Source organism: Octopus sinensis, unplaced genomic scaffold (genome assembly GCF_006345805.1).
Source record: "Octopus sinensis unplaced genomic scaffold, ASM634580v1 Contig09673, whole genome shotgun sequence".
In the NCBI taxonomy this organism is placed as follows: Eukaryota; Metazoa; Mollusca; class Cephalopoda; order Octopoda; family Octopodidae; genus Octopus; species Octopus sinensis.
Window position 1 is genome coordinate 3,286 of NW_021831854.1, and position 14,215 is coordinate 17,500.

General features: G+C 34.5%; 1 protein-coding gene and 1 long non-coding RNA gene across 2 annotated transcripts in view; one reads left to right on the plus strand and one right to left on the minus strand.

The window, feature by feature from the left end:
* Positions 1-4,350: 4,350 nt before the first annotated feature.
* LOC115228161 overlaps positions 4,351-14,215 on the plus strand; it is a 16,620-nt gene continuing 6,755 nt past the window's right edge. The window contains exons 1-3 of the mRNA XM_036498857.1: positions 4,351-4,652; positions 8,862-9,150; positions 13,631-14,190. Coding sequence (XP_036354750.1) covers positions 14,034-14,190 — 157 coding nt within the window. The 5' untranslated portion in view covers positions 4,351-4,652; positions 8,862-9,150; positions 13,631-14,033. The remainder of the gene's footprint in view (positions 4,653-8,861; positions 9,151-13,630; positions 14,191-14,215) is intronic.
* The window catches only part of LOC118761147, a 19,899-nt gene continuing 12,255 nt past the window's right edge, over positions 6,572-14,215 (minus strand). Inside the window, exons 2-3 of the long non-coding RNA XR_004997174.1 lie at positions 10,583-10,585; positions 6,572-6,658 (exon numbers count right to left, since the gene is read on the minus strand). This is a non-coding gene — a long non-coding RNA (uncharacterized LOC118761147). The remainder of the gene's footprint in view (positions 6,659-10,582; positions 10,586-14,215) is intronic.

Below are 14,215 nucleotides of genomic sequence, written 5' to 3' on the forward strand. Positions count from 1 at the left end.
TTAAAAAATCATAAATTTTGAAATTCATTTTTTCTATTCAATTTGAGAAACTGTGTTATGCAATAGTTGACGCAGTTTGTTTCACCTTTTCTTACCTTATAAAATCATAAATTTTGAAATCATTTTTCTATTCAATTTGAGAAACTGTGTTATGCAATAGTTGACGCAGTTTGTTTCACCTTTTCTTACCTTATAAAATCATAAATTTTGCAATTCATTTTTTCTATTCAATTTGAGAACCTGTGTTATGCAATAGTTGACGCAGTTTGTTTCACCTTTTCTTACCTTAGAAAATCATAAATTTTGCAATTCATTTTTTCTATTCAATTTGAGAACCTGTGTTATGCAATAGTTGACGCAGTTTGTTTCACCTTTTCTTACCTTAAAAAATCATAAATTTTCCAATTCATTTTTTCTATTCAATTTGAGAACCTGTGTTATGCAATAGTTGACGCAGTTTGTTTCACCTTTTCTTACCTTAAAAAATTATAAATTTTGAAATTCATTTTTTCTATTCAATTTGAGAACCTGTGTTATGCAATAGTTGACGCAGTTTGTTTCACCTTTTCCTACCTTAAAAAATCATGAATTTTGGAATTCATTTTTTCTATTCAATTTGAGAACCTGTGTTATGCAATAGTTGACGCAGTTTGTTTCACCTTTTCCTACCTTAAAAAATCATAAATTTTGCAATTCATTTTTCTATTCAATTTGAGAACCTGTGTTATGCAATAGTTGACGCAGTTTGTTTCACCTTTTCTTAACTTAAAAAATCATAAATTTTGGAATTCATTTTTTCTATTCAATTTGAGAACCCGTGTTATGCAATAGTTGACGCAGTTTGTTTCACCTTTTCCTACCTTAAAAAATCATAAATTTTGCAATTCATTTTTTCTATTCAATTTGAGAACCTGTGTTATTCAATAGTTGACGCAGTTTGTTTCACCTTTTCTTACCTTAAAAAATCATAAATTTTGCAATTCATTTTTCTATTCAATTTGAGAACCTGTGTTATGCAATAGTTGACGCAGTTTGTTTCACCTTTTCCTACCTTAAAAAATCATAAATTTTGCAATTCATTTTTTCTATTCAATTTGAGAACCTGTGTTATGCAATAGTTGACGCAGTTTGTTTCACCTTTTCTTACCTTAAAAAATCATAAATTTTGCAATTCATTTTTTCTATTCAATTTGAGAACCTGTGTTATGCAATAGTTCACGCAGTTTGTTTCACCTTTTATTACCTTAAAAAATCATAAATTTTGCAATTCATTTTTTCTATTCAATTTGAGTACCTGTGTTATGCAATAGTTGACGCAGTTTGTTTCACCTTTTATTACCTTAAAAAATCATAAATTTTGCAATTCATTTTTTCTATTCAATTTGAGAACCTGTGTTATGCAGTAGTTGACGCACTTTGTTTCACCTTTTCTTACCTTAAAAAATCATAAATTTTGAAATTCATTTTTTCTATTCAATTTCAGAACCCGTGTTATGCAATAGTTGACGCAGTTTGTTTCACCTTTTCCTACCTTAAAAAATCATAAATTTTGAAATTCATTTTTTCTATTCAATTTGAGAAATTGTGTTATGCAATAGTTGACGCAGTTTGTTTCACCTTTTCTTACCTTATAAAATCATAAATTTTGCAATTCATTTTTTCTATTCAATTTGAGAACCTGTGTTATGCAATAGTTGATGCAGTTTGTTTCACCTTTTCTTACCTTAAAAAATCATAAATTTTGCAATTCATTTTTTCTATTCAATTTGAGAACCTGTGTTATGCAATAGTTGACGCAGTTTGTTTCACCTTTTCTTACCTTAAAAAATCATAAATTTTGCAATTCATTTTTTCTATTCAATTGAGAACCTGTGTTATGCAATAGTTGACGCAGTTTGTTTCACCTTTTCTTACCTTAAAAAATTAAATTTGAAATTCATTTTTTCTATTCAATTTGAGAACCTGTGTTATGCAATAGTTGACGCAGTTTGTTTCACCTTTTCCTACCTTAATAAATCATAAATTTTGAAATTCATTTTTTCTATTCAATTTGAGAACCTGTGTTATGCAATAGTTGACGCAGTTTGTTTCACCTTTTTCTTACTTATAAAATCATAAATTTTGCATTCATTTTTTCTATTCAATTTGAGAACCTGTGTTATGCAATAGTTGACGCAGTTTGTTTCACCTTTTCTTACCTTAAAAAATCATAAATTTTGCAATTCATTTTTTCTATTCAATTTGAGAACCTGTGTTATGCAATAGTTGACGCAGTTTGTTTCACCTTTTCTTACCTTAGAAAATCATAAATTTTGCAATTCATTTTTTCTATTCAATTTGAGAACCTGTGTTATGCAATAGTTGACGCAGTTTGTTTCACCTTTTCTTACCTTAAAAAATCATAAATTTTGCAATTCATTTTTTCTATTCAATTTGAGAACCTGTGTTATGCAATAGTTGACGTAGTTTGTTTCACCTTTTCTTACCTTAAAAAATCATAAATTTTGCAATTCATTTTTTCTATTCAATTTGAGAACCTGTGTTATGCAATAGTTGACGCAGTTTGTTTCACCTTTTCTTACCTTAGAAAATCATAAATTTTGCAATTCATTTTTTCTATTCAATTTGAGAACCTGTGTTATGCAATAGTTGTCGCAGTTGTTTTCACTTTTTTACCTTAAAAAATCATAAATTTTGCAATTCATTTTTTCTATTCCATTTGAGAACCTGTGTTATGCAATAGTTGACGCAGTTTGTTTCACCTTTTCTTACCTTAAAAAATCATAAATTTTGCAATTCATTTTTTCTATTCAATTTGAGAACCTGTGTTATGCAATAGTTGACGCAGTTTGTTTCACCTTTTATTACCTTAGAAAATTATAAATTTTGCAATTCATTTTTTCTATTCAATTTGAGAACCTGTGTTATGCAATAGTTGACGCTGTTTGTTTCACCTTTTCTTACCTTATAAAATCATAAATTTTGCAATTCATTTTTTCTATTCAATTTGAGAACCTGTGTTATGCAATAGTTGACGCAGTTTGTTTCACCTTTTCTTACCTTAAAAAATCATAAATTTTGAAATTCATTTTTTCTATTCAATTTGAGAACCTGTGTTATGCAATAGTTGACGCAGTTTGTTTCACCTTTTATTACCTTAGAAAATCATAAATTTTGCAATTCATTTTTTCTATTCAATTTGAGAACCTGTGTTATGCAATAGTGACGCAGTTGTTTCACCTTTTCTTACCTTAGAAAATCATAAATTTTGCAATTCATTTTTTCTATTCAATTTGAGAACCTGTGTTATGCAATAGTTGACGCAGTTTGTTTCACCTTTTCTTACCTTAAAAAATCATAAATTTTGAAATTCATTTTTTCTATTCAATTTGAGAACCTGTGTTATGCAATAGTTGACGCAGTTTGTTTCACCTTTTATTACCTTAGAAAATCATAAATTTTGCAATTCATTTTTTCTATTCAATTTGAGAACCTGTGTTATGCAATAGTTGACGCAGTTTGTTTCACCTTTTCTTACCTTAGAAAATCATAAATTTTGCAATTCATTTTTTCTATTCAATTTGAGAACCTGTGTTATGCAATAGTTGACGCAGTTTGTTTCACCTTTTCTTACCTTAGAAAATCATAAATTTTGAAATTCATTTTCTTTATTCAATTTGAGAACCTGTGTTATGCAATAGTTGACGTAGTTTGTTTCACCTTTTCTTACCTTAAAAAATCATGAATTTTGCAATTTATTTTTTCTATTCAATTTGAGAACCTGTGTTATGCAATAGTTGACGTAGTTTGTTTCACCTTTTCTTACCTTAGAAAATCATAAATTTTGAAATTCATTTTTTCTATTCAATTTGAGAACCTGTGTTATGCAATAGTTGACGCATTTTGTTTCACCTTTTCTTACCTTAAAAAATCATGAATTTTGGAATTCATTTTTTCTATTCAATTTCAGAACCTGTGTTATGCAATAGTTGACGTAGTTTGTTTCACCTTTTCTTACCTTAAAAAATCATAAATTTTGCAATTCATTTTTTCTATTCAATTTGAGAACCTGTGTTATACAATAGTTTGACGCAGTTTGTTTGAACAACCAATCAGATTTCGATAGATCCTCGATCCTGACTAATCATCATAATCATCGTCGTTATTATTATCATTGTTATTATTATTATCATTGTTATTATTATTAACATTGTTATTATTACATGAAATACCACAATAAAATTTGCTTTCTATGGCTCTTAGTTACCTCAGGAGATCATATTCTTTTACTTTGTATTTCTCATAAAAGCTTTCGTTATATAAAGGTGTGAGACTCGGGGAAGATTGTCAAACGATCATCTTTGGATCGCGAGCTACTGTCTGAATTTTATCGTTTACGAAGAGACGAAAAAGCGTTTCCAGCCATGACCATCAAATATCTTCTGTTTGTGGTCAGTTGTCTTGGCGTTGCCAGACATGCCTATGCCGTAGATTTGACACTAAAATCTGGTGAAACCAGCAATGCTGCCATCGATGCAACCATAAAGAAAATCCGAGACAATTGTATTCTGGCACAAGATTATTTTTTCCTGAAACGGTTGTCAGTGGCCCAGATGAATTCTATCGCAGCAACAACTGGTGGAATATGGAGGGTAAGTACCAGATTTGCACGTATACACACATATATTATTTTTATTTTTATTTTACCTAGTTTCAGCTCACGAGCTGTGGCCATGCTGGGGCACCGCCATTTGGTGTTGCTACATGATTTTACTTCACGAATGCTTTATAGCAATTGCCATTTGGTGCATAAGGGAGTTCGATGCAGCTGCCCTCATCTGCAACTCCTGCCGTGAAGTTGGTTCATCTGGGACACCTGATAGGAAGAGATTCAGTTTTATTTTAAAGACATCAGTATCCACCCCATGCAGGTCTGTCAGGTTCTTCAGGGGGATATTGAAGAGCTGTGGGCCTCTGAAGCCCAGGTTATCCCAGTATCTTGTCCTACATCTTGATGGCAAATATGGAGTCCTTGGCACTATGCAGTGGCGCCCAGTTCTAGCATTTGTGTAACTCTCGATGCCAAAGCTTGGACCCAATCAAATACATGCACACACGTATACACGCATACGCAAACTGACGCATATGCATCTATGTGCATACCTTACCTGTGTGAGTTAGAATGTAAGTCTTTTTAGAAAACTGAACGATAGTTAGACACAAAGAGTATAGATAGATAGATAGATAGATAGATAGATAGATAGATAGATAGATAGATAGATGTATATATATATATATGTGTGTGTGTGGAGGCGCAATGGCCCAATGGTTAGGGCAGCGGACTCGCGGTCGTAGGATCGCGGTTTCGATTCCCAGACCGGGCGTTGTGAGTGTTTATTGAGCGAAAGCACCTAAAGCTCCACGAGGCTCCGACAGGGGGGGGGGGTGATCCCTGCTGTACTCTTTCACCACCCTTTCTATCACTCTTTCTTCTGTTGGCCTGCTCGCTTAGCCAGCGGAGTGGCGTCATTTGAAGGCTAAAACAATGCGAAGCGCATTGTGACCAGCGATGTGTAGCAATATCTGATAGCCTGGTCGGTCACGGTGTATGCGCATGTGTTTAAATAACTCAAGTAATTTGTACGCCTCACCCTCTTTCTCTGCATTTATCTATTTATATATGTATGACTGTATGTGTATGTATGTATTACAAATATACATATATATATATATATGTAGATACATGTATATATATGTATATGTATGTATACATATATATATATATATATATATATGTGTAAATATATATATATATATATATATATATATATATATATAATGTAATATATATATATATCTATATATATATATATATATATATGTAATATATATATGTAAATATATCTATATATGTTTACATATATATATATATTTACATATATGTAAACATATAATATATATATATATATATATTATGTTTACATAATGTAAATATATGATTGATTGATTCTAGTTTCAGCTTATGAGCTGTGGCCATGCTGGGGCACCGCCATTTGGTGTTGCGACTTTGGTTTCACTTCAGGAGGCTTTCTAGCAATGCTATTTGGTGCATGAGAGAGTTCGATGCAGCTGCCATCATTGCCCTCCTGCCGTGAAGTTGGTTCATCTGGGACACCTGACAGGAAGAGATCCAGCTTCATTTTAAAGACATCTGTATCCACCCCATGCAGGTCTCTCAGGTTCTTCGGGAGGATATGAAGAGCTGTGGGCCTCGGAAGCCCAGGCTATCACAGTATCTTGTCCTACATCTTGATGGCAGGTTTGGAGTCCTAGGCACCACGCAGTGGCGCCCAGTTCTGGTATTTGCGTAACTCTCGATGCCAAAGTTCAGGACATATATATATGTAATATATATAGATATATTTACATATATATATTTACATATATATATATATATATATATAGATATATATATATTTACATATATATATTATATATAATATATAATTTACACACACACATATATATATATATATATATATATATATATATGTGTGTGTATAGATAAATGTTATTTTCTCGTGTTCCTTTCTGTTGAAGAGCGTATGCTCCAATCGTAAAAGACTATCTCACCTTCCCGAGTGTAAAACTAATGCACCTGTTGTTTACCTACCTGTCTTCGTCTTTTGTTGTATTGTAAAATATAACTATATATATACATATACCTATATATATATATATATATATATACATATATATATATATATATATATATATTTACACACCTGTCTTCAGTTTTTGTGTGTGAATTCCGACTATATATATATATATATATTATATATATATAGTCTATATATGTATATATATATATATGTGCATATGTATATATATAAATATGTATATATATATATGTATGTATATATATATATATACATATATATTATATATATATATATTATATATATAATATATATAATATATATTATATATATAATATATATATATATATATATGTATGTATGTATGTATGTATCTATGTATGTATGTATGTATATACGTTTATTAATTTATATTGCATGATTCCTGATGTGATTCCGTGTGTTGAAACATATATTGTATTTCGGGATGGTCATGTTTTCCTGTGCCAAATAAACACACGCACTGTATATTCGTTCTTCGCTCGATCGTTACTCTTCTCATTCTAACTCATGTCCATTGTCCGGAAATCTTTCGTCACTCATCTGTGACCTCTTCAGCGACACTTACTATCTTCGCATGTGTTCTTGCTCCGCTTAGAATGGAATAAGCGAAACAAGCTCACAGTAATAAAGAACAGGAATAAACAAGTGAAGAATGAATCTATAGTACGTTTGTTTATTTGAAAAAAATCTTCTCCGGAATACTGCAATATATAGGCGCAGGAGTGGCTGTGTGGTAAGTAGCTTGTTTACGAACCACATGGTTCCGGGTTCAGTCCTACTGCGTGGCACCTTGGGCAAGTGTTTCTTCTACTAGCCTCGGGCCGACAAAAGCCCTGTGAGTGGCTTTGGTAGACGGAAACTGAAAGAAGCCCGTCGTATATATGCATATATATATATATATATATTATATATGTGTGTGTGTGTGTCTGGTGTGTGTGTGGGTGTATGTTTGTGTATCTGTATTTGTATATATACATGTAGAGGTAGGTAGTACATATATGTATCATATAGCATATGTTTTATATATAATATATATATATATATATATATATATATATATATATAATATATATATATATAATTATATATATATTACATACTACTTACATATATGTATGTATAGATGTAAATATGGGTACAAGGACATCAAAAAGCGATGACAAGATGAGAAACGACAACATAAAAAACAAAAACATTGAAATCTCTTAAGGCTAGCTAAATCTACTAATTGCCTCGCCATTCGGATGGCTTGAGTACGCTCGTCGCACGGAAGGTGGCGAAGGTTGATGCGGATACCCTGGTACTACCTTTGCGTGGTAAGAGTGCTTGAGCCCGTCGAGCGCGTGGGGGGGCAGCTCGATGTTTGTCCCTCCCGTAAGAATGTGACCAAATGTACCGAACGCATATCCGGGTCTTTAACCATGCCTGGGCTCGTGATGCAGGTGGGTCATCCCGAAGTAGCGAAAAGCCCACCCCGCGAGACTGACCATGGCCGGGGCTTCGCGCGGCATACGAACAGGTCCCCGGCGCCAGAGGAGAGGAGAGACCGTCGCCCGAGATCCGCTAAGGCGTAGAGGCTTGGTACGGTCGCCTTCAGTTGCCCGAGATGGCTTCGAGTTTGGGACGGTCGACTTCGATTGCCCGGAATCCGCTGAGGCGTCGAGCTTGGGGGCGGTCCGGTTACCCGGCGGCCCCGGTGGCACCGCCCCACCCTAATACACCTGGCGTTTAGGCACGCTTCTCGGGGGAGCGTGGCTACATGGACGCGTGGCTTGTCCACGAAAATCGGAGGTCCCGCAATTGTACGTAGACCCTCACCTCGCCCATGGTGGATGGGTGTTAATGTGTGGGCATGCGGCCTGAAATTTATGGGGAAGGTGTCCAGTCGACTTAGATCCACCCTCGTACACAACTGGTCCTTGATTTATCAAAACCGAAAGGGGTCTTTTGCTGTTGGTGTTGTTGTCTAATGTAAACCCTCATTTGCCATATCTTCCATCCACAACCATCCATCTTGAATTTTTTTTTCTCCAAGTATAATTTATGGAGGATTTCGTGGACGAACACATCTGCCCTATTAAAGGTAAAATGAGTAATCTAATGACACCCTAAAGACTCCTCCGTTTGGTGCAAAGATGCTTTTGTCTTTTATTTCTGTAGGTAACCAACACCAAATTGACAAATGTCCAAGATGCTTGCAATAGTAAACTGAAAACGAATTGCAGTCAAGTGAAAACCGTTTTCAACGTTGATGTATCGACCCTAACAATCTCCGACCTACAAATACCCCTATATTCTGGATTGGTAATGAGCTTGTTTATCTTAAACTCTATATCGCCGGTTCCGCTTCAAAAGGCAAAGCAAGCTCAATCGTGGAAGACTCATATTAATTCGAACGGCGACACCACTGATTTTGTGACCTGGTCAAATGAATTAGAACAGTTAAACGGTGAGTAAAATTATTGTCTGTGCTCTTTTGTCGAATACACTTGTATACGTATGTATGTATGTATGTATGTATGTATGTATGTATGTATGTATGTATGTATGTATGTATGTATGTATGTATGTATGTATGTATGTATGTATGAATGTATGTATGAATGTATGTATGTATGTATGTGCGTGTGTGTGTGCGTGTGTATGTATGTATGTATGAACAAGCGGCGAACTGGCAGAAACGTTAGCACGCCGGGCAAAATGCGTAGCCGTACTTCGTCTGCTGTTACGTCTGAGTTCGAATTCCACTGAGGTCGACTTTGCTTTTCATCCTTTCGGGGTCGATTAAATAAGTACCAGTAACGCACTGGGGTCGATGTAATCGACTTAATCCGTGTGTCTGTCCTTGTTTGTCCCCTCTGTGTTTAGCCCCTTGTGGGTAATAAAGAAATAGGTATTTCGTCTGCCGCTACGTTCTGAGTTCAAATTTCGCCGAGGTCGACTTTGCCTTTCATCCTATCGGGGTCGATTAAATAAGTACCAGTCACGCACTGGGGTCGGTGTAATCGACTTAATCCGTGTGTCTGTCCTTCTTTGTCCCCTCTGTGTTTAGCCCCTTGTGGGTAGTTAAGAAATAAGTATGTATGTATGTATGTATGTATGTATGTATGAATGTGTAGGGGGTGTAGAAGTGGAACTGTTGCCCAAGGAAATGCACCGGAACTTTTCAATAATTGATGCGCTTATAGTTTTCGCACTAAGTACATAACTATTTCTTGCTTGGGGGATCTCTTCTCCAGTCAGTTAAATGCCTCGCTAGTCACATTAATAATAGCTATGCCAACTAAACAGACGGCTTGAGAAATAACAAAGTTTATATAATACCGGACCAAATATCTGGCAAACATGGGACCCGAAATAGCCTGGATGTCTGGAGCCAATGTAAATTTTTACTTAATACTTAAAATCTTTATATATAAAAGTGAAGTTGTGTGTCTGTCCCCTACGATTTAGATTCCTAACTACTCCCACATTTTGCGATGCAGTTTAACCAAAAGCGGGTATCTTATAGTCGTGATTCATATCGAGCCCTTCTGGGTATTAGCGCGCGTCTACGATGAGTCTACGATTAAAAAAAAAATTTACCATAATTTTTTTCCATTTTAATGCATTGTTTTCGCTATTATATAAGGGAAGTAACTCTCTAAAAATGTTTACGATGAGTCAACGATTTAAAAAAAATTTACCATAATTTTGTTTTCCATTTTTAATGCATTTTTTGCTATTTTTTGGCTATAACTCTCTAAAAATGCTTTATAGTTATTTCCCTTAGAAACCCGAGCAACGCCGGGCGATACTGCTAGTAAACTATAAAATGTAAACAACTAAACTGTAATTAACAGATTCAAATTAATACATTTCTAAAGCAGAATCCGTTGAACTCTCTTTAGCATTAAGATTACTCTATTAAAGGTATCGCTTATTTAATCCCATTACTCTTACTCTTTTACTCTTTTACTTGTTTCAGTCATTTGACTGCGGCCATGCTGGAGCACCACCTTCAGTCGAGCAAATCGACCCCGGGACTTATTCTTTTTTGTAAGCCCAGTACTTCTTCTATCGGTGTCTTTTTGCCGAACCGCTAAGTGACGGGGACGTAAACACACCAGCATCGGTTGTCAAGCAATGCTAGGGGGACAAACACACACACACAAACACACACACACACACACATATATATATATATGCATATATACGACAGGCTTCTTTCAGTTTCCGTCTACCAAATCCACTCACAAGGCATTGGTCGGCCCGAGGCTATACTAGAAGACACTTGCCCAAGATGCCACGCAGTGGGACTGAACCCGGAACCATGTGGTTGGTTAGCAAGCTACTTACCACACAGCCACTCCTGCGCCTATTTGGAATTAATTATACTTTATCTTTTAGCTTTGAGATTTTGATGATGCGTTCTTATATTTTTAGAAGGATGTTGTAGGCTAAGTGTGAGAGGCTAGATCTGGCTAGTTTGATCTAAAAATGGGTAGAATATTTAGGCTGCATATGTCCAGATTAAACTGTAAATGGTTAATCTTTATTAATCCACATAAAAATATTAGAGAACAAAACTATTTTAAGACAACGGATGCATATCGATGAACGTTAAAACGAGGTCTTTTTACTCAGTTAGGGATAAAGTTTATTGCACGGTAATTGCGGAGTTCCGGAAGCTGGGTAAAAGGTCCTTTGTTATATAGAAATGAAAAGAAGACGGACAAATTTGTGTTAAACTAAATAATACTATCGAACTACTACTACTACTACTACTACTACTACTACTACTACTACTACTACCACCACTACTACTACTACTACTACTACTACTACTACCACTACTACCACTACTACTACTACTACTACTACTACAACTACTACTACTACTACTACTACTACAACTACTACTACAACTACTACTGCTACTGCTACTACTACTACTACTACTACAACTACTACTACTACTGCTACTACTACTACTACTACTACTACTACTAATACTACTACTACTATCACTATTACTACTACTACTACTACGACTACTACAACAACAACAACTACTACTACTACTACTACTACTACTAATAATAATAATAATGATAGTAGTAGTAGTAGTAGTAGTAGTAGTAGTAGTAGTAGTAGTAGTAGCAGTAATAATAATAATAATAATAATAATAATAGTAATAATTATAATAATAATAATAAATGCCCTGATGCAGTACCAGGCAGTGGCTCTCATGGCTTCTGATCTTAACTGATTGGAAGTGTTATCATGTACATTGTTTTGTCTTGGTATAAAAGATGGGCTACAGCAAATATTCTGCTCAATACCACAAATTTGCTTTTTAGTTGCTTGACCTCAACCAGTTGAGCATGTCCCTTAGTGGCTGACGATATGTGCATCTCTGATCACGAGCAGAAGTAGTGGGGGAGCATCATAGCCATGTGTTGAGAGGGATTCTTTGGGGTTTTGGATAATTCATCCTTGGAAACATGGGAGTTTCCTTCATCCTCCTTAGACAAACCTTATTCAGGGACCTTTTGAGCGGGATGTGTTACTTGATCAGAAGAAAATTCTAACTGGGCCCCACCTGCAAGGTCATCTGCTGTTTATCTTGATATGAGATCACCATGTCGCGCACATATGGTTGTGATGCACGTGCCAGGTGTGCCCTTATCAGACGGGTAGTCATGATGCGTATACTGGGCTTCGTATATTTTACCCCAGTGTCACTTTGATGGCATGCACTGCTCTCCCACTCAATAATAATAATAATAATGATAATAATAATAATAATAATAATAATAATATAATAATAATAATAATAATAAGGCGGTGAGCTTGCAGAACCATTAGCACGCTGGGCGAAATGCGTAGCTGTATTTCGTCTGCCGCTACGTTCTGAGTTCAAATTCCGCCGAGGTCGACTTTGCCTTTCATCCTTTCTGGATCGATAAATTAAGTACCAGTTATGCACTGGGATCGATATCTGTCCTTGTTTGTCCTCTCTGTGTTTAGCCCTTTGTGGGTAGTAAAGAAGTACTACTACTACTACTACTACTAATAATAATAATAATAATAATATTCTGCTCAATACCACAGATTTGCTTGTCAGTTGTTTGACCGTAACCTTGAGCATTCCCTTAGTGGCTGACGATATGTGCATCTCTGATCACGAGCAGACGTAGTGGGCATCATAGCCATGTGTTGAGAGGGATTCTTTGGGTTTGAATAATTCACCTCTGGAAACATGGGTTCTTTGAACATCCTTAAACACCCTTATTCAGGGACCGTTTGAGCGGGATGGCTACTCAACCTGAAGAAAATTCTAACTGGGCCCCACCTGCAAGGTCATTTGCTGTTTATCTTGATATGAGATCACCATGTCGCGCACATATGGTTGTGATGCATGTGCCTGGTGTACCTTTATCAGACGGGTAGTCATGATGGGTATATTGGGCTTCGTATATTTTACCCCAGTGTCACTTTTATGGCATGAACTGCTCCCTCACTCAATAATAATAATAATAATAATAATAATAATAATAATAATAATATATAATAATAATAATAATAATAATAATAATAATAATAATTAAAATAATGATGATGATAATAATAATAATAATAATAATAATGATAATGATAATAATAATAATAATAATAATAATAATAATAATAATAATGATAATGATAATGATAATAATAATAAAAATAATAATAATAATAATAATGATAATGATAATAATAATAATAATAATAATAATAATGATAATGATAATAATAATAATGATAATGATAATAATAATAATAATAATAATAATAATATTAATAATGATACTAATAATAACAATAATAATAATTCATTCATAAGCAAACTTTCGCGTATGGATCTATGTTAAAAAATTAGTTTTAATTCTAAATATCTTTTCAGATTGTGCCGGTGCCCAGATGGACTTACTTTTTCTTATTGACTCGTCAGGAAGCGTTGGAAAAGACAACTTTATAAAGACATTAGCATTCTTGAATAATATTGTGTCTACTCTAGACATTGGCGAAGAGGAGACACGCGTAGCAGTGATTAGATTTTCAGATTTCTCTATAGTATCTTTTAACTTAGGGAAATACAGTACGAAAACTGCAGTAACAAGTGCAATTAACGCTATATATTACGACGGTGGTTAACTTATACGGACTTGGCTCTTGACTTAGCACGTACCGATATCTTTGCAACTACAACAAGAAAATCTATTGCTGCAAAAGTTTTAGTTTTGCTCACGGATGGACGGTCAAGAAGTGAAGCGAAAACAGTAGCAGCAGCTAAAAAGCTGAAAGATATGGGCGTCACTATATTTACAATTGGAGTTGTCAATCCAAGAAAGTCTGAGTTAATTGCAGCAGCAAGTGAACCTAATTGTACACATTTCATCGACTTGAAAAGTTATGATGATATTGGTTTTATTGTGAAAGAAATTAAAACTGAAACTTGTAAAGGTAAGTCTGACATCGAATAACCTTT